This window comes from Durio zibethinus, chromosome 1 (genome assembly GCF_047325235.1).
Source record: "Durio zibethinus cultivar Kanyao isolate XHJ-2024 chromosome 1, ASM4732523v1, whole genome shotgun sequence".
NCBI lineage: Eukaryota > Viridiplantae > Streptophyta > Magnoliopsida > Malvales > Malvaceae > Durio > Durio zibethinus.
In genome coordinates, this window is record NC_143162.1 from 38,388,238 (window position 1) to 38,405,505 (window position 17,268).

The window sequence follows — 17,268 nt, forward strand, 5'->3', positions numbered from 1 at the left end:
AGCTACTATGCATACATTTTTTTATAACAAAAATTAATATTTGTATTTACTTAATTTTGTGAACCGATTAAAATAATGTTTAATTACTATCCAAACAAGAAATTGCTTTGTGAGTATTCATCAATCCAATTAGTTGAAGTTAATTTATATCTATAGTATGTTTATTTTAAAAAAAATTTTAGGGAAATTGACCGAGCAATATAGAATTCAGTGATGTATAATAATAAAAAAAATATTTTTAATGGTGCGGTAGTGTCTGTATAATAATAGGCTTAATAAAAAAGTTTATAAACTAGAAAGAGGGAAGTGGGTGTTCTAATTCCATCGTGAAAAACACTACCATGTGGATGCGGGTTGACTTCTTTGATTGCGACACGATAGCCACGTAACCCAAATATGCAAAACGGAAAAAAAAAAAAAAACAAAAAACAAAGAAGGGTTTCACCGTCAGCGTAGACATCATAGCATGGCCATGCCATACACTCTTTGGTTTTGACAGATCAGAGAGTCCTGGCCGTGGAAAAAAAAAAAAAGGAGTGCCAAATTTCATTTCCAGTCTTTCAGGTTAGGACACTTTGAGTCAACTTTAATCAACAGTATGATTTTACCGCCGCCATAAACACTAGTATATCTCTCTACATTAGTATTAGCACCCAAAATAAATTGAAGGATGACATAAAACGGTGCCGTGCTTGCACATCTGAGTTTTTACTACTTAATTGAAAGCAATAAACGGTGCACTTGTCATCCTCTTTTCTCCTACTCTTCTCCTTCTTCAAGGGCTCTCTGATCGATGCGTTCAACTCTACAAACCCTAAAACCCAAAACTAACTTTATGGGTCATCTCAAAACATCTTTTACTGCTAGGGGCTCAAGATTGAGCAAACAACCCCTTCTTTTTTTTGTTCACCGGATACCGAGATTCTGATGCCAAAAAGAATAAAACGGCTAGACCATTTGTGAAGCAAATGGCTTTGAGATTTCAATTTTAGGGTTTGCAAAGTGGGCTTTTTCAAATGTAGTGGTTCTTTGGAGTGGTTAGTAAGGAGCTCAGAGCAGTTGTTTAAGAACGGTGAGGCGTCACGGATGGGAACTGCCAGCTCACGCATTTCAGGTTCATTTTTTATTTTCATTTTCTTTTTATTATACAGTCACCAATTAATGCTTTTGAAATTGTAGTATTTTTGGTGACTTGTGAATTATCGCTATTAGGGTCTTTGCTTGTTAGGTTATGTACATTAATACTTTGAACAATTTTTCTCAGTTATTGCGTCTGTGTGTATTTTTTAGTCTCACTTATGTACATTATTGTCTTTATCGATGAGTAGGTTTTCCTAATATGCTTTGCATTTAATTACGTCTTTCTATATTTGCAAGGGGGCATATACATATATATATTTATTTCTTTATGAAAACGGGTTAACTAGAATTCAATTGTTTGAGATGCATATTGTTTTTGTTGGCCGTCATCAATTTGTATGGATTTTTTTAGGAACTAAGCGCCATCCTTTTGAGGTGTTTATTTGAGTTTCTTTCATCTAATCCTTTTAAGCATTCACGTTAAGAGGTAATCCAACAAGGGGAAAGTGATATATGTTGAAAATTTTGACTTATTGAAATTTTCATCCGCCTAGAGCATGCATAGTTGGTCAAATTGATGTCTTGCTTTATTTTGGATTTACCAAAGAAATTCAAAACAAGTTGAGATCTTAATCCTAATCTTATAATTTTGAGTAAACAAAATACTAACTATTAGATTATTTGGAAAATTTTATTTTCTATTAAGGTTTGAATTGTAGTTCATAAAGCCATTATCATTCATTTCCCTGGTTATTAAGTTGTTGGCATGGCAAAGGCATGCTGCTTGTAATGAGCATGTAAAATAATTACTATGATTACCAATAAAATAAAGCAGGTTTGGAACCAAGTCATGACTTTAGAAGAGTATCTTAATAGTCTACAAAGCCCTATGTTGTAGACTTGATGTTAAACTTGGGAGTTTTTTGGTTGCCTGAGTAATCATCACATATTGTTGGTTCATTTGCTTCTAAGCTCCAGCCTCTAAGAGGATTCATGGGATTAATTTCTGGTATGTATGTTTTTAAACAACCACTCGTTACCATTTTGTTGTTGTTTGATTTTTAAATGGTGAACAGGTTGTGGCTATTACCGTTTTCTTTTTGCTATCTGTTGCATATTATGCCTTCTTTGCTCCCTTTCTTGGAAAAGATATCTATGAATATGTGGCTATTGGTGTCTACTCTATCATGGTAAGCACAATAATCTTTTTATTTAGTTTTATGAAGTCTTCAAAGCTTCATTAGTTTCTTTCTTAGTTATTATCTTAATGCTTGATTATCATTTAGGCATTCTCTATTCTCATCCTTTATGTCCGATGTACCACTATTGATCCTTCTGATCCTGGAATTCTTCTTGAAGCTGACAAGACATCAGCTTATAAATCGCATAATGAAATGGATCTGTCCGGTAACTTTTTCCATTGCTGTATGGTTTTGTTATTAGATTGCATGATAATTATGAATTAATTGGTTGAAGTTACAATAGTCATTTAAGAATTGTTGTGTGGCTGCCTGTATTAAGATATGAGCTTCTCTGTAGGTCTTTGTTCTTCTCAATTTATCATAGATTTCATGCTGTTTAACCAGGGAATACATCTTCTATTGAAGAGCCTAGCAAGATAGGATTAAAGTATGGGAGACAATCTAATAGGCATGGTTCATGATGGTGTTCTAAACTTGGACGTTTCTTTTGTGCTTGTCTTGTAAGAGAAGATTGCCGCAAAGATGAAGACCTTTTGCAGCAACAATCTGGAGAAGAAGGCGCTTTGTTCTGCACATTGTGTAATGTAGAGGTAGATTCAAACTCTCTCCTAGGATGGCAAAATAACCTGTACTTGACAGGTTCTGACTCGCTCGAAACCCATAGGGATGGATTTTTTTAAAATCACAGGTCAGATTGGAGGCAGTTGGGTATTTTTTTTAAAAATCGGGGTCAGGTTGAAGCTAGGTATTTGGGTAATTTGCCCCAATATATATAAAAATATATTTTTTATTATATATATTAATAAAATTATTATTCAATACTAATTTAAACTATTAATTTAATAAAATTACTATATTTATACATAATTAAGATATAATTTATATTAAAAGTAATATTTTTATGAATATAATACTAAATTAAAATCATTCAATTAATTTGGGTTGGATGCGGGTTATACATATATGTGTTGGTTTGAAGTAGGGTATCAAAAATAATAACCCAATGTTGGCTCTGGTCAGAGTTGGGGGAGGTGCCTTGAAAAAAAGAAAAATTTTCCTTTATTTCCTCTCCCTCTCCTCCCCTTTCACTGAAATACAATAAATGAGTAAGCAAAGCAAAGAAACTTTCATCAAAATTAGCAGTAGGAAAACTCAAAACACTGCAATATCTTGTTTGACTATTAGTCCAAGCCTGTACATTACTGCTCTTATCTATGTGCATGCTTAGACACAAAGCTGTCTTGACATAGCATTTCTTGTTAGATGATTAAAGGACATAACCTTTCAGGTGCTAATTGTTTAGTTGCATTTCTTTGGACACACTCATGTGTTGCATGCAAGAAATATCCTCAGGTTGTATTCATACTAGTCACTAAGAGTTGCCACACTTCTGAAACAACCGGCTAGCACATTTTTTTCTGTTTCTGGATGAAGCCTGTTTCTGATTGCGTGTTATTGATTTATGTTAACTCTCTTCCTCCCCTTCCAACTCACTTTTGCAGGTGTGCAAATTCAGCAAGCATTGCAGAAGTTGTGAAAAATGTGTTGATGGATTTGATCACTACTGTCGAGTGAGTTATTAAATGTTCATTTTTGTCACTTTCCTAAACTCCTGGCTAAATTTCTTGTTTTTTGAGCACTGCTAAGGAATTTGCATAGCTAGAACATGTAAGTTATGTGACTGGACTGAAAATCACCTAGGGCTTATGGTTGACTAATAGATTAATTGTAGTACCTGGACCCTATGCTGTAAGTTTGTTTTTTGCTCTATAATTTGTAATTCCTTAGTAATGCTCTGAAAACAATTTCACCTTTTTATACTGATTTAGATGTTCATACAATATTGGGCATGACTAAATTGTTTTACTGCATTTATCCAGTGGTTGAATAATCGCGTGGGGAGGAAAAATTACATCACTTTTGTATGCTTGATGGCAGCTACCCTTGTTTGGGTAAGTTTTTAGGATATCTTTTGGATAATGGTTCATGTCACTCATTTGTGTCTCCTGACAAGAACTGAGCTTATTCTTATGTGCTTGGGTGTATGCATGTATGTGTTTGTTAGCTTATTGTTGAATTTGGTGTTGGCATTGCCATCCTTGTTTGATGCTTTGTCGATAGAAAAGGTACCGAAAGTGAGATAACTTAGAAGCATGGAGTTGGATTCTCCCGTCCCCCCTTTACTACTGTGGTGGTATGTTTTCTGCATTCTCTGCCTAAGAGTTCAGATTATGTTTGTGGTATTGGAATGTTTGTGACAGAGCAGCCCGGGTTAATTAGGAGGATGTAGCATTGTTGATTTCATCTATTGCCCTGACAAAAGATGCTTGATCATAGCATATTTGCATGAATTTCATTTTCTTGGTAAATAACCCTAAACTTTGTTTGTATGCTTCCCATTTCTCAGAGGTTAAGTTGAAATATTGCTAGTGTTCACTTCTCTAAATGATGAATGTAAACCTTGGTTGCCATGGGTTTTACCGTAACACTTTTACACAAATGATTACAGGTCCTCTGCACAGCAGTTTCTTTTCTTGCCACTGTGGCCCTGGGAGAACTATTCTTTTTCCATATAATTTTGATCAGGAAGGTGTTTCCTTTAAATCTCTCTCTCTCTCTCTCTCTCTCTATATATATATATATATATATATATATTTGTATATATCAGCCTCTCATAATATGTAAATATTGAACCATTGTTGTTTCCAACTGCAGGGCATCACCACATATGAATATGTTGCTGCAATGAGAACTCAAAGCGAACCACCTGGACAGTCTGTAGATGGTGGAGATCAGCAGAGTATGCCATTGTCACCTACCAGTTCTGCTGTGACTGCCAGAAGTGGAAGAAGCTCTCTTTGAAAGAGCTTGCAATACAAAGGTGCTTGGTGTAACCCACCAAGAATCTTCATGGACCACCTGGTACCACCTCTTTTTAACTTACTAGACATGAAACTCTGTCATTTTATGTTGGAGATGAGGTGGATTTATTTAAGTTGCTATAACTGCAATATGGTGATGGTGTTGGCCATAAAAGATGAATAATGAAGATGGCATGCAAATAAATCTATTAAATCTTCAATCATCATAGAGATTTCATGATAATTACTCCTGCAGTTTGCATTTTTCGGAAAAACTTTTGGTTTCATTTCATAACATAAAAAGAGTAATCACAGCTTGCATTGACAAATTGTAACTATAAATATGAATTTAAAATTCTAGTTGTTGTTATTATTATATGGGAACAGCATCTTAAACATGGGTACATGCTTTCTTATGATGATAATCTGTCATGGATTTTCTGTTACACGTTAAAATTGATTATTTATTTTCTCTCAAAGGATGAAATCATTCCACATTTGGAGCGAGGGCGCTTACCATCTACAGTAGATCCAGATGCGGTACAGCCACCAGACAAGGGTAAAAGATTACCCCAATGTCCTGTCCGAATTAGTGCATGGAAACTTGCAAAATTGGATTCTAATGAAGCAGTTAAAGCAGCTGCCAAAGCTAGGGCAACTTCATCTGTCCTTCGTCCAGTAGGCTCTCGACATCATTCATACATTGTTGGTCAACTATCTGATAGTAATGTGAGTGGAAGAAGCAGTCCCATCAGTACTGATCATGGGTTTCAGAGTAAAAATGCTAGAGCAGGGGCATTGAGCTCATATCCTTCAAGTCGTGCTAGCAGAGAAGATGCTGAATCGTGTGGCCACAGTGTCGGCAACATTAGCAGTCCTCATCTTTCCAGCATAACCCCGTCTCCAATGGCACAGCAAGATTCAAATAGAGAAGATTTCAACCCCATGTACCAAATGTCAGCCAATCAATCTCCTTGGTCAACTAACCAAAGTGAAGGGAATGAAAGTGCTGGCCACGAAAATGCTGCTCGATATCCTTTCAGAAGAGATTTGAGTGCTCCAGAAAGCTCGAGAACTTCAGTTTTTTGGGATCCAGAAGCTGGGCGCTTTGTCTCTTCCTCTTCCGGAAATGCTGGGTCTTTGCAGGTTCCTGGAACAGAGGTTTTGTATAGCGGTCAATCGATATTTTTTGGTGGTCCTCTTATGAATGGGCAGCTTAACAGGGGAACAAGGAGTAGTGTTGGCTTGGATAGAGGTTCTACGTCAAGTCATTATCCGCAGGAAAGATCACAGAGAGGTGGTCAGCTACCTGTGTTTGTTCCTAGTGATTCTCAAAAAACGCAGCATCAAAAATAGGGGACAGTAGTATGGTTTTTTGGGATGGCTTGTGTTGGAGGTTAAAATTTTCATTTGATTTGGATTAATTCTTGTGCAGGATTTAGGTTCCAAGCTTTAATGTAATTTAGTTGTCAATTAGTTGTCAATTCAGGGCACTAACTGAATTGGAATTCACAAATAATGGGATATGGGGAAGTTCGCTCTAAACAATTTGGAACCTAGCTTATCACTTTCTCCTTTTTTCAACATATCTTTTTATAGGAAATCGAATAGATTTTTCATTGGCCAAAATAGGAAACCAATAGTTATATGCTAAAAAGCTTATACATAAAAGCTTAAGAATTAAAAAAAAAAAAGTTAGAAAATCTTCTCAAAGCATTATTGTGCAGGCTTAATTAGCTAATTAACCGGTGGGATACATGATGTATGCCTCCTATTTTTTCAAGACAGACGAGAAAAGAAAAGGAATCTCCCATTTTTGAACAAAATGATAGTTTGTCTTTGTGGTCAAATAATGACGTAATTGTAACTAAATGCCTACATGCATGGACTCCCGTTAATCGGATGAAGAGGTGCAAAGTGGAAATTTGAAGGAATGATGAATGAGAAAATCTTGGATAACCAACAGCCACTTTGTTCCCGCTTCAATTCCATTACATTTACAAGAGAAAAAGGAAACCACCTTGTCCCAGACAGACGTGATTGAATTCTCCATGACATTAAATCTTGATTAATTTTAGGATGAAAGTTAGGGCTCTACGATCCTTCCGCCACAAGCTGGGAGACGGACTTTTGTTTTGATGAATGAATTTGTACTGTATTTTGAAGCTACATACCTAGTCATTAATTCTAATAATATAGATAAATAGATAGATAGTATTAATGGGGGGAGGAGGAGCCGAAAGTGGTGCCAGGGAGCTTGATCAGACTCCCACCTGGGCTGTAGCCGTTGTTTGTGCTGTCATCATTATTATATCAATCATTCTGGAAAAGGTTCTTCATGCAATTGGAGAGGTATAGATAATCATTTTTCTCCATTTCATTTTCCTTTTATTAATTGGGGTTGGACATATATAAATGTTCTTTCTTTCTTTCTTTCTTTTATATACTACTAATAATTTCTCTGCTGCACCGATGCAAATGCCCCCCCCCCCCCCCTCCTTTTTTTTTGTAGAAATAAAAGAAGAGAGGCCATTATATTTGTATTCTACTTAATTGTTTATAACTAGTTAACTGATCATTTATGAGATTTCATTCTAGTTGTTCGAAAAAGGAAGAAAGGAGGCTTTATATGAGGCTCTTCAAAAAGTTAAAAACGGTAAAATCAACCCCAGCCCTAACCTCCATTACTACTCAATTTCTCTTCTTCTTCTACAAAACTATGAACTTGCTCATTTACTAGAATATTTTTGATCCTTTGTCAAAAAACAATAAAAAGATTGACCCATTCTCATATATATACACTTTTTTTTTTTCCAGAACTTATGGTTTTGGGATTCATTTCTCTCATCCTTACATTCGGCCAGAGTTATATCTCCAGTATCTGTATTCCAGAAGAGGTTGCGGATACAATGTTATTTTGCCCCAAAAGAGTTGATTCTACCCTTCATAAAACACAGCCTAAGCAAGAATCTGGGGGCGAGGCTACTGGACATCGGAGACTGCTCTTATATGAGCGTAGATTTTTAGCTGGTGGTGGCAAAGCTCGCGGGTGCAAGCCCGTAAGTACTGCATGCATCTTGTTTATGACAACTATTTTAGTGTCACATTTGATGATCTCATTGAGTTACGAACTTATGAAAGCTAATGAGTTTGCCAATAGATTAACACGCACAAGAAAGAGAATGAGGAATTGCTATAATTTTTGGTACAGCCGATCGAGCAGCATGCGTGTATATGCATACCCTTTCTATGTATTTATATTTATGCATGTGCTTTGGGACGTTATATTTTTTATCTGCAGCGGCAGGTAGGAGGAAATGGCTCAGTAAATTGATATCACTATCCCGAATCAACAACTTCCTTTCAACTCATAACTTATTTAAGGACTAACTACCTCTATGTTTATATTGCTCTTGTTATGTTTTGAAATCATTTCTGAAGATTCTAAAGTGAGTTAAAATACAAAATAACAAATGACTGGACATAGGCCTCCTCCTGTTCCAGCTTTTTAACTAAAGCAGTTGTAACTTTGTTGTAGGGGCGCGTGCCACTTATCTCTGTGAATGGATTGCATCAGTTGCACATTTTCATATTCTTCTTAGCAGTTTTTCATGTGTTATATAGCGCCATAACAATGATGCTTGGAAGATTAAAGGTGGCTAAATATCTCTTCAGTTTCTTTTCCCTCTCTGTAATGACTATGCTAAGCCCATTCATAAATGGAGTATACTTTTTCATGAATCTCTTATTTGCAGACACGAGGGTGGAAGGAGTGGGAACGGGAGTGTACCACTACTGTTAATGAATTCAATGGTACATGATTCGGTGTAACAGTTAATCATTAGTTTGTTTTTAACCTTGATGATTGCAGCTGTTATAATTCTAGCTTCATTCATGGTAAATCGTTCCCTTATGTTTCAATTTCTTCACATGCTGACTTGGGTTGCTTGCTAATTTTAGATCCTTCAAGATTTAGGCTCACTCATGAGACATCATTTGTGAGGGACCACACCAGTGCCTGGACAAAAACAAAATTCTCCTTTTACTTTGTAAGACGTCATAAACTATTCACTTTTCAGTTTTCTTTTTTAAATGCTGCAATTGGTGTAGAAGCAATTTTGTAATTTTTTTTTTTCAACTTAATAGTGGAGTGAATTTGCTCACCGGATTCATAAATAGAGTGAAATTAGAAATTAACTTCAACATTTGGTTTGATGAATATTCAGTATCCTATATCAAAGCACTTTTTTTTTTCTAATGGGGTGCTTCATTTATTCTGCATCCATTGTTGTCATATCAAAATGTTTGTTCCAGTTATGCATGTGGCGACAATTCTTCAGGTCTGTTCGCAAGGCTGACTATTTAACAATGCGTCATGGATTCGTCAGTGTGAGTTTCCTATGCGGAAGAATTTTTGTGTTTTCTCCTCGTGCTGTTATCAGCCACAAAATTAACTATAAAGTAATTATTATATTGCGTTTTTATATAGGTTCATTTGGCACCTGGAAGTAAGTTTGACTTTCAAAAATATATCAAAAAATCATTAGAGGATGACTTCAAGGTGGTCGTCGGAATTAGGTGACACTCTGATTATTTGAATTAGCAATTTTGCCACGCTCTAAGGAGAGCCGTTGGAATGCATATTTCCTTTGTTCTACTAACTTTAATACTACTCGTGGTGCTTGCAGTCCGGTATTATGGGCTTCAGCAGTGATCTTTCTCCTTTTGGATGTTAATGGTTATTTCATTTTTTACCTTCTCTTTTACCTTTTCATTTTTTCTTTCTTTTACCCATATATATTTAGTGCTTTTTTTTCCCCGAGTGATTCATATATCCTGGTTTCAGGATGGCATGCTATGTTTTTCCTATCCATTATTCCTTTAGGGGTAAGAGATTGTCCGCGAAAAACTTGCACTAATTGATCATGCGATTTATGTTTTATGTAAAAGGATTAACCTTTCAACGCTTTTTGAAGGTAACATTAGCAGTTGGAACCAAGCTTCAAGCAATTATAGCACAAATGGCAATTGAAATAGTAGAAAAGCATGCTGTAATACAAGGAATGCCTCTTGTACAAGTCTCTGATAGGCATTTTTGGTTTAGTTGGCCACAGTTAATCCTTCATCTTATCCATTTTGTGCTGTTTCAGGTATTTTACAATCTTCTGCCTCTTTTCCTTCATGTAATGATTGTAATTGGCAATGCTTTATGGATTTTTTTTATATATAATTTTAATTTCAGCATGTTACTGTGTTTGCACCAATAGACAACTTTCTTCTTACTTGTAAAACGATGACTGAAGCTTTTATTTCTTCAAAATAATAATAATAGAAAAAAATTACGTGGTATACTCACATAAGTTGAGGGGGGGGGGGGTTCCTCCACTGTTGGAAATTATTTTGACATTCTTTATTACATCTTTGATGTCCAGAATGCATTCGAGATCACTTATTTCTTTTGGATATGGGTAATGATATTGTCCTCTTCTTTCATTGTCTTATTTCTATGTCTAGAAGAAATGGAATGTTTCTAATGCTTCGCTTCCTCCTAATGCAGTATGAGTTCGGCCTAAAGTCATGCTTTCATCAGGATTTAGTTCTTATCTTTATAAGAGTTGTCCTTGGGTAAGCCATACTCTCTTAAAATAGCCCTTTCAACCATCCAACCATAATGAAAAATTTCATAGCTTGTCCTTAATTTCAGTTATGAAAGGGTTTTGGCAGGCACACTAGTTTTTCCTAGAGACAAAATGAAGCAGAACACTTAGCATACAGCTTTTTATATCAATCTGTGTACGTATTGATCTTCTTCTGTTCCACATGATGAAAATTTGACAGGGTAGTGGTCCAATTCATGTGCAGCTACATCACACTTCCACTCTATGCCCTTGTTACTCAGGTTCACTCCATAATTATACTAATTGCTCCTCTGCTCGGTAACCTTTTTATGTTTTCTAGATTTCTCTTGCAAGCTGAAATTTAAAAAAGTAAAGTTCTCTTACCACTGGAAGGAATTACTAGTATTACCTACGAGTGATTAGAGGATCCATAAATAATAATCATAATAATAATAAGGAAAGAGTGATGAGAGGAACGTAGTTTCAGCTTGATTAATTCTTCTATGGCGTTTTCAGATGGGATCAACCATGAAGAGGTCAATCTTTGATGAACAAACTTCCAAGGCCCTAAAGCAGTGGCACAAGAAGGCTGTGATGAAGAAGGGTGAAGGGAAGACAGAAGGTCCTCGTACAAGAACATTGGGGGGAAGCCCTGGTGGTTCCCCTGAGGACTCCCCTCTACATAAACGCTCTGGAGCTGGGAACATGAATCGTTTAGATCATCAGGAAGTCGCTATTGAAGCAGAGACATCAACGCCTGATCAGCATGACCTTCTAAGTGGACCATGAGTATCCGAACTTTTATGATGCATGCTGTGAAAAGGACAGGGCCCTTTTCTACCAAACGTGCTTTGGGCTCATATTGGAAGAAAGAGGGAATTGAACTGCAATGCACTAATTGTGGCTAATGGGTGCAGCTTGTTCTATTGTAATATCCTTCATTACATAGAGTTCTGTACTCCTATATACATTGGTTTACGTCAGAATTAGAGTAAGAGAACTCAATTACTTATAATTATGAAATTCAATTATTATATTTGTCAGTTTTTAAGCACCATGCATGGGTCAGTTTGATGCTTGTTCAAAATTTTTGTAGTGGAATTCAAAGAAAGTTGTAAAAATGATACACAAGTAAATACGGCAGAGACGGCCAGCTTGCTTAAGTCCAACGTGAGTAACGCTTCTTTGGGTGCGTGGGCCAATTTAATTGAGGCAGGACTCAGCCTCAGGTCTCAGGTGTCAATGATTAGCGGTTAAGGGTATACAGGTAAATAGTTAGAGGTCGATGGGATTTCTAACGACCTCAGGCTTTTCCAATTGCAACGGGGAGTCATGGCATCAGTAAGAATTCTACGGAGATGGAGTCTTGGCTGTCGTAAAATCTGCTCAAATGCGGTGCATATCAAACCCAAAACACAAAGCGAGTTGCTTTATCATACCCATTTCAAGAAGGTGCTCCATATTAGTTAGTCTCTTCAGTTCAATGCCCCAATTCTCAGAGGCCAGACAGAGACGCAACAAGAAGACCATCCCATGGAAGACTATCTCACACTGCCCGCTCCATTCCGTTTGCTTTTTGATCGTTTATATGCAATTTGTACGTGTTGTGGGTATCCGATTGATTTGCTTTTCTTCAACAATTTCTCTCTTCTTTTTTTTTTTGTCATATTTTGCTAAGATATTATTACCCGTCATTTCATGTCTCAAATTTTTTTCCTTGCTAATTTCAGCCCATAAATATCAGGCATTATTACGAAATTAGAAAATACTATAAATCATCTACTTCTGTTTTCATGTACATTCATAGATTCATTCATATTTACCCCCTTCCCCTTCCCTGCCTTTTTGTTTGCTTTTCTGGTATATTACTCACTGCTGTTTCAAGTCCAGAGTCTAAAACTTTTACCGCAGTGAAAAAGGCATTTACGTCCCAGTATATCCACTCGTGATCTCTCGCCTTCTTCTTAACTAAGATCGTAATTGTACTTTCCGGCCCTGTCTTAAACAAAGTTTTGCTTTGGGTGGAAATCCAATCTTTCTGTATAGTCCTGTTTATTTTGATGTCCTATCGATAAATTTGATGTCAAAAATCAATGAGGTAGAGCCCAATCATCCCGGCTTCACAGATGAATAGTGGTGAGAGCTTGGCTGTTCGTGATACCAAACCACTATTATCCGGACTTAAATGGGCCATGTCTGTTTGCAGTCTAAGCTCACTCAATCTTGCATTGTGCGTAAAATCCACATAGATTAAGAAACAACGTTCAAGAAAGAAACAAAAGAAAACATTGAAATTGGGGTTGTTAACTCATCTATAATCCTCAAACAAAATTCTGACCCCTACCACTACAAATCGCAAGTTCATTCAGGTTGGAGCTGAAGTTTGGACAAAAGTATTATGCCTACTTTATATTTCATCAATGAACTCAAGAAGATCATCAACTTCCTGCCTCAATGCTACAAGTTTCTGTTGCTGCAAAGCCACCCGGTTCTCAATGTCCCTGGCCCCAGACTTCTTCTCATAGCCGTCCACCACTGTAGTGTGCTTCACCATCACCTTTTCTTGCAATTCTCTCTCCTTAGCCACCAGCTCCTCAACCTATACAGGCATCAAAAACAAATCACTTATACCAACAGTCTGTAAAATGCAAAATAAAAATTGACATAGTATAAATGCTATGCACATAGAGAACAAACAGAATATTTCAGTCATGCACAGTCAAGTTACAATAAAAATAAAAATACCGTCACATATCAAGGCTTAACAAACTTGGCAAAAAACCAATATCAAATTGATCTTAAGTTGAGCAAAAACACCAATAAGTAAAAGACATGTGAACCTTGGGTAATACTTGAGCAGCTGATGGAGAAGATTGCAAGAAGGTCAGCAAGGGTTTCAATTCTTTTGACAGCTCTTTTAACAAACCATCAGCTGCTTTTCGAGCAGCTTTACAAGCTTGTACATCCCCCGTCCTTGAAAGATCACGTAGTGATGCCTCCAGCTTATCATGTGTAGTCAAGCATCGGCCTATAATATTCTGAACCTGCTGAATTGCTGCCTGAACCTGAAATTACAGAGAGCAAAGTCTATAACCAGCGCACTTGTACATGGTGATTTGGGTTGAGCAAAGAAAATAGCATAGCAACATCCTATAGTCCTACTCACCTCTTCCCACTGCTGTTTAGCCAAATAAGAAGCAGAAGACTTGGAGATTGATATGTCAGCATGCATATAAACAATGCAAGCAACAAAAAGGAAGAAAAATCCCGAAACTAACATCAGTGGCTCTCTAAGCATTGATAGTTTGTTGAACTTGTAATAGACCTGAAAGGTCAGGTAAACAAACATCAGAACAAACAGCAAACCTTTAAAGTACATAAGCCTGCGAATATAGGGTTATGATATATCCTAATATCCAATATTCTACGTTTGAAGTTACCTTTGAGAGGCCTCAAACTATATGCTAGAACCAGTGTGCATGTCATTCAGATTGAAAATGGACAAAGAAAGAATACCTGGAAGTATTGATTGTGCTCTGGCACAACATTAGACTTTTCCAGCGCTACTACTGGTCTACCATCAATATCCAAGTGGAAGATTTTGGTCTACATTCAACATACACACGTTGTATATAAAAGACAAAAGCCTTCAGATTCAAAATTCAACATACAAACGAGCCTTAGGTTATAAAATATATGGTCAAATAGAAACAGAAATTTTAAGCCTTCTAATACCTCTTGCCACTGCTTCACGGTAAATGGGGCTGCTAAAGATATTTCACTAGAACCCTCAGGCAACACAACCTGTAAATCAAATTACCAGGTCAAGGTAAGGCTGCCAGGAAAATAACCTTCTTGTTCACCAGACTGCAATTTCTATATCACACATGCATGTATCTTAATTTTAAGGATCATAATAATACTGCAGTATAAGTGCCCATTTGCATACTTAGTGGAAGACATGTCTTATTCATAATAACTAAATAAGAAGAATATTATTATGTCCTAATTGAATAACAGAAGTAATAAGTACTTAAATACACCTTTAAATACAAGTTTTAGGTAAGGATAGGAAGGACACTCCCCATCGTGTCCATCAGACCATCATTCTGTGGCCTAGAGAAAGATATCTAAATCTGAATATTGACATACTACCAACCTTCACAATCAGAGTATCAATAACCAACTCAACTATTGGGCTACTAAAAGTGATGTTAAGAAAGCGTTTCCCCTCTGATTCGTACAAAAAGTCCTTAAGTGGCACACCATATCCAATAGTAAAAGCAGTTCTCCAGCCACCAAACATCGGGTACCTTGGTTCAATCAATAGTTCTGTCTGCAAAGACAAATAGTAATTCAATAAGAATAAAATACCAAGTGATAGATACTCTTTAAATCCTAATCTGTAATATATAACCTTTTTGGTATCACCCCACAGATGAGATGTTGATATATTGCCAATTTCATCCCTGTAATAAACAGAATGAGCCCTTGGTGGCAAATTTGCAACAAGATACCTAAAGGCTGATGCACCTCGAACATTTGGTCTGGCCTGGAAATCAAGTCTGTGGTGTCAAGGCAACAAGTCAGGAACAAACTTCCAACCTTGAGTGGCACCTACCATAATCCGTAAAAAGGAAAACATATGAAATAACCTGGAAAATTCACCCTTGCTCTGAGCACCACCATGGATGAGCTTGTAATGCTCAGTGACCTGCACATTACCCCAATGGGAAATTTCCATCTCTCTCACCAATTCCTGAGCAACAGCAAAGGGTTGATTGCTTTCAAAATGAACTACTATGGGTGAGTAGGAGAATTCAGGGAGATTCTCATAAGGACCATATTTGATTTCTGAACCATGAATCTTTGTGTTCTCCAGTTTTGTGTAGGATTCAATTCTAGAATCAGGCAATTTAACACTTAGAGACTGGACCTTGACAGCATAAGGAGATAGATAGTAGGCACTTTCCTGGTATACTACAAGCTGAATATCAGCTTGAGTGATTTGCTCAGGAATAGGTCGCAAGGCATGGGTAAATACAGCCAAGACATCGAAAATGAAGCTATCACCCTCAGCTAAGCTGTTAGGCAATGATACGGAATAGAATGTTAAAGCAGGAGGCATGTCTTTTGGGTTGGTGACCTCGACAGGGAGAGCAACAACGGAGTTTTTGACTCTCCCTTTCCCTTCATGTGGGGTAGCCATCAAATATGCCATGTTTTTGACTTGAAGCTCAGGAAAAGCCAGCAAAACCTCAGACACCGTCTCAGGACCTGCATTCTCCACCTAGAAGACAATGTGTAAGAGAAGCGAAAGTTAAGAATAAAAAAAGGAGTCAGTGGATTGGATGGTGAGTTGAAGAATGTAGGGAAAAAGAGATAATAGAGTAGAAAGCATTAGTAACTTGATAGTTGAGAGTGAAAAGAAAAGGGAGTATTAGTGAAGCACCTTTAAAGTTGAAGAAATCCGAACAATATGTGATGTCAAATAAATCTGCAAAACCACACGAAACGACATTAGCATAAATAATACAGCTGGCAGCGATCAAAGAGACACAGCTATGATAGCATTTCAGATCAACCCAAGATATGAACTTTTAGAGGCAGGTAAACGAAGCTTAAAATGATAATATCAGGCAGTGAATCAATCAGAGAAACGAACTCTCAAGTAATACTACTACTAACTAATAATAATGTAAACCCTAGAAGCCTTGCGAATAGAATAGAACAGAATACAGGGAAATGGAAATTGAATTGAGAAGAAGATGGAAACTTACGCGTCGATCGACTTTGGAGAGGACCAGATCGGAGAGTGCCGGGGATGCCAGAATTGAAATCGTAAACAAAAGTGCACAAAACCTCGAAATCTCCATTGTCGCCAAAGGTCTCGCTCACCAGATGCACTTCACTTCTTTACGCGTGCTAGACTCCTTTTTTTTTTTTTTTTTTCCCTTTTATAAGTCACAAAATTGGCAGGGCCAGATCTCAGGGAGACTTTAGATTGGGCTTACACTCGCCAGCGGATATCGAACTTAAATATTTACCTATTGATTCTATTAGATGACTGGGTCGGGTAATGTTATAAAATAAGTTTAGTGTTGGCCCACCTAAAATTGGACATCCAATCAATGAGCAGGCAGGCAGGAGGAAGCAATGAAAGAAATACAGTCTTTCATATATCCAAAGCCCAACTACTTTATAGCCCACAACGAGAGCTTTCTGCCGAGAGCCCACAAAAAGAGTTGACAAAATAAAAATAATTACGAATATTATTTTATTTTTGAAAATAAAATAAAATTCACTACTAATTCTTATTCTTAACTATTTTAATAGATTCATATTCTTTCTATCATATTTTATTTTGGGTTTCGACAAATGCCATGCATTGCAATTGCGAACACACCAGATAGAAACAAAAAAAAGAAAGAAAAGATAGAAATGGAGCCTTGGTTGAGATAAAGTGGAGATTCCAAAGATCTAAGACTAGACTAGATGATTCAAGAT

The 17,268-nt window shown here is 36.8% G+C and overlaps 2 protein-coding genes and 1 pseudogene across 3 annotated transcripts; 2 read left to right on the forward strand and 1 right to left on the reverse strand.

Moving 5' to 3' along the window:
• Positions 1 to 75: 75 nt before the first annotated feature.
• Positions 76 to 6,691, forward strand: LOC111310871 (protein S-acyltransferase 21-like; annotated as a pseudogene). The gene is made up of 10 exons (XR_016330713.1): positions 76 to 155; positions 1,060 to 1,114; positions 2,157 to 2,270; positions 2,367 to 2,487; positions 2,667 to 2,872; positions 3,785 to 3,853; positions 4,163 to 4,234; positions 4,792 to 4,872; positions 4,998 to 5,204; positions 5,624 to 6,691. The product of XR_016330713.1 is annotated as a protein S-acyltransferase 21-like (transcript).
• A 115-nt stretch (positions 6,692 to 6,806) lies between these two features.
• On the forward strand, positions 6,807 to 12,499 carry LOC111310872 (MLO-like protein 9). The gene is made up of 15 exons (XM_022910250.2): positions 6,807 to 7,495; positions 7,742 to 7,799; positions 7,961 to 8,202; positions 8,682 to 8,798; positions 8,899 to 8,956; positions 9,104 to 9,192; positions 9,458 to 9,532; positions 9,633 to 9,721; positions 9,832 to 9,881; positions 9,990 to 10,030; positions 10,120 to 10,293; positions 10,576 to 10,611; positions 10,701 to 10,768; positions 10,982 to 11,042; positions 11,278 to 12,499. The coding sequence occupies exons 1-15, from the start codon at positions 7,364 to 7,366 to the stop codon at positions 11,548 to 11,550; spliced, it is 1,563 nt and encodes a 520-aa protein (XP_022765985.1). The 5' UTR covers positions 6,807 to 7,363; the 3' UTR covers positions 11,551 to 12,499.
• Positions 12,500 to 12,989: 490 nt separating this feature from the next.
• On the reverse strand, positions 12,990 to 16,695 carry LOC111312930 (dolichyl-diphosphooligosaccharide--protein glycosyltransferase subunit 1A-like). The gene is made up of 10 exons (XM_022913687.2): positions 16,542 to 16,695; positions 16,214 to 16,258; positions 15,417 to 16,051; positions 15,179 to 15,326; positions 14,921 to 15,097; positions 14,497 to 14,565; positions 14,278 to 14,367; positions 13,928 to 14,086; positions 13,602 to 13,826; positions 12,990 to 13,360 (listed from the first exon to the last, which is right to left on the reverse strand). The coding sequence occupies exons 1-10, from the start codon at positions 16,635 to 16,637 to the stop codon at positions 13,169 to 13,171; spliced, it is 1,836 nt and encodes a 611-aa protein (XP_022769422.1). The 5' UTR covers positions 16,638 to 16,695; the 3' UTR covers positions 12,990 to 13,168.
• Between the last annotated feature and the right edge of the window lie 573 nt (positions 16,696 to 17,268).

Coding starts and splice junctions, on each gene's coding strand:
- LOC111310872 (XM_022910250.2), top strand. CDS start 7,364: ATGGGGGGAGGAGGAGCCGAAAGTGGTGCCAGGGAGCTTGATCAGACT. Junction 9,193..9,457: donor CAAAATTCTCCTTTTACTTT/GTAAGACGTCAT, acceptor TGTTTGTTCCAG/TTATGCATGTGGCGACAATT. Junction 10,031..10,119: donor TATCCATTATTCCTTTAGGG/GTAAGAGATTGT, acceptor CGCTTTTTGAAG/GTAACATTAGCAGTTGGAAC.
- LOC111312930 (XM_022913687.2), bottom strand. CDS start 16,637: ATGGAGATTTCGAGGTTTTGTGCACTTTTGTTTACGATTTCAATTCTG. Junction 14,368..14,496: donor CCGTGAAGCAGTGGCAAGAG/GTATTAGAAGGC, acceptor TGTTGAATGTAG/ACCAAAATCTTCCACTTGGA. Junction 13,827..13,927: donor CTAAACAGCAGTGGGAAGAG/GTGAGTAGGACT, acceptor CTGTAATTTCAG/GTTCAGGCAGCAATTCAGCA.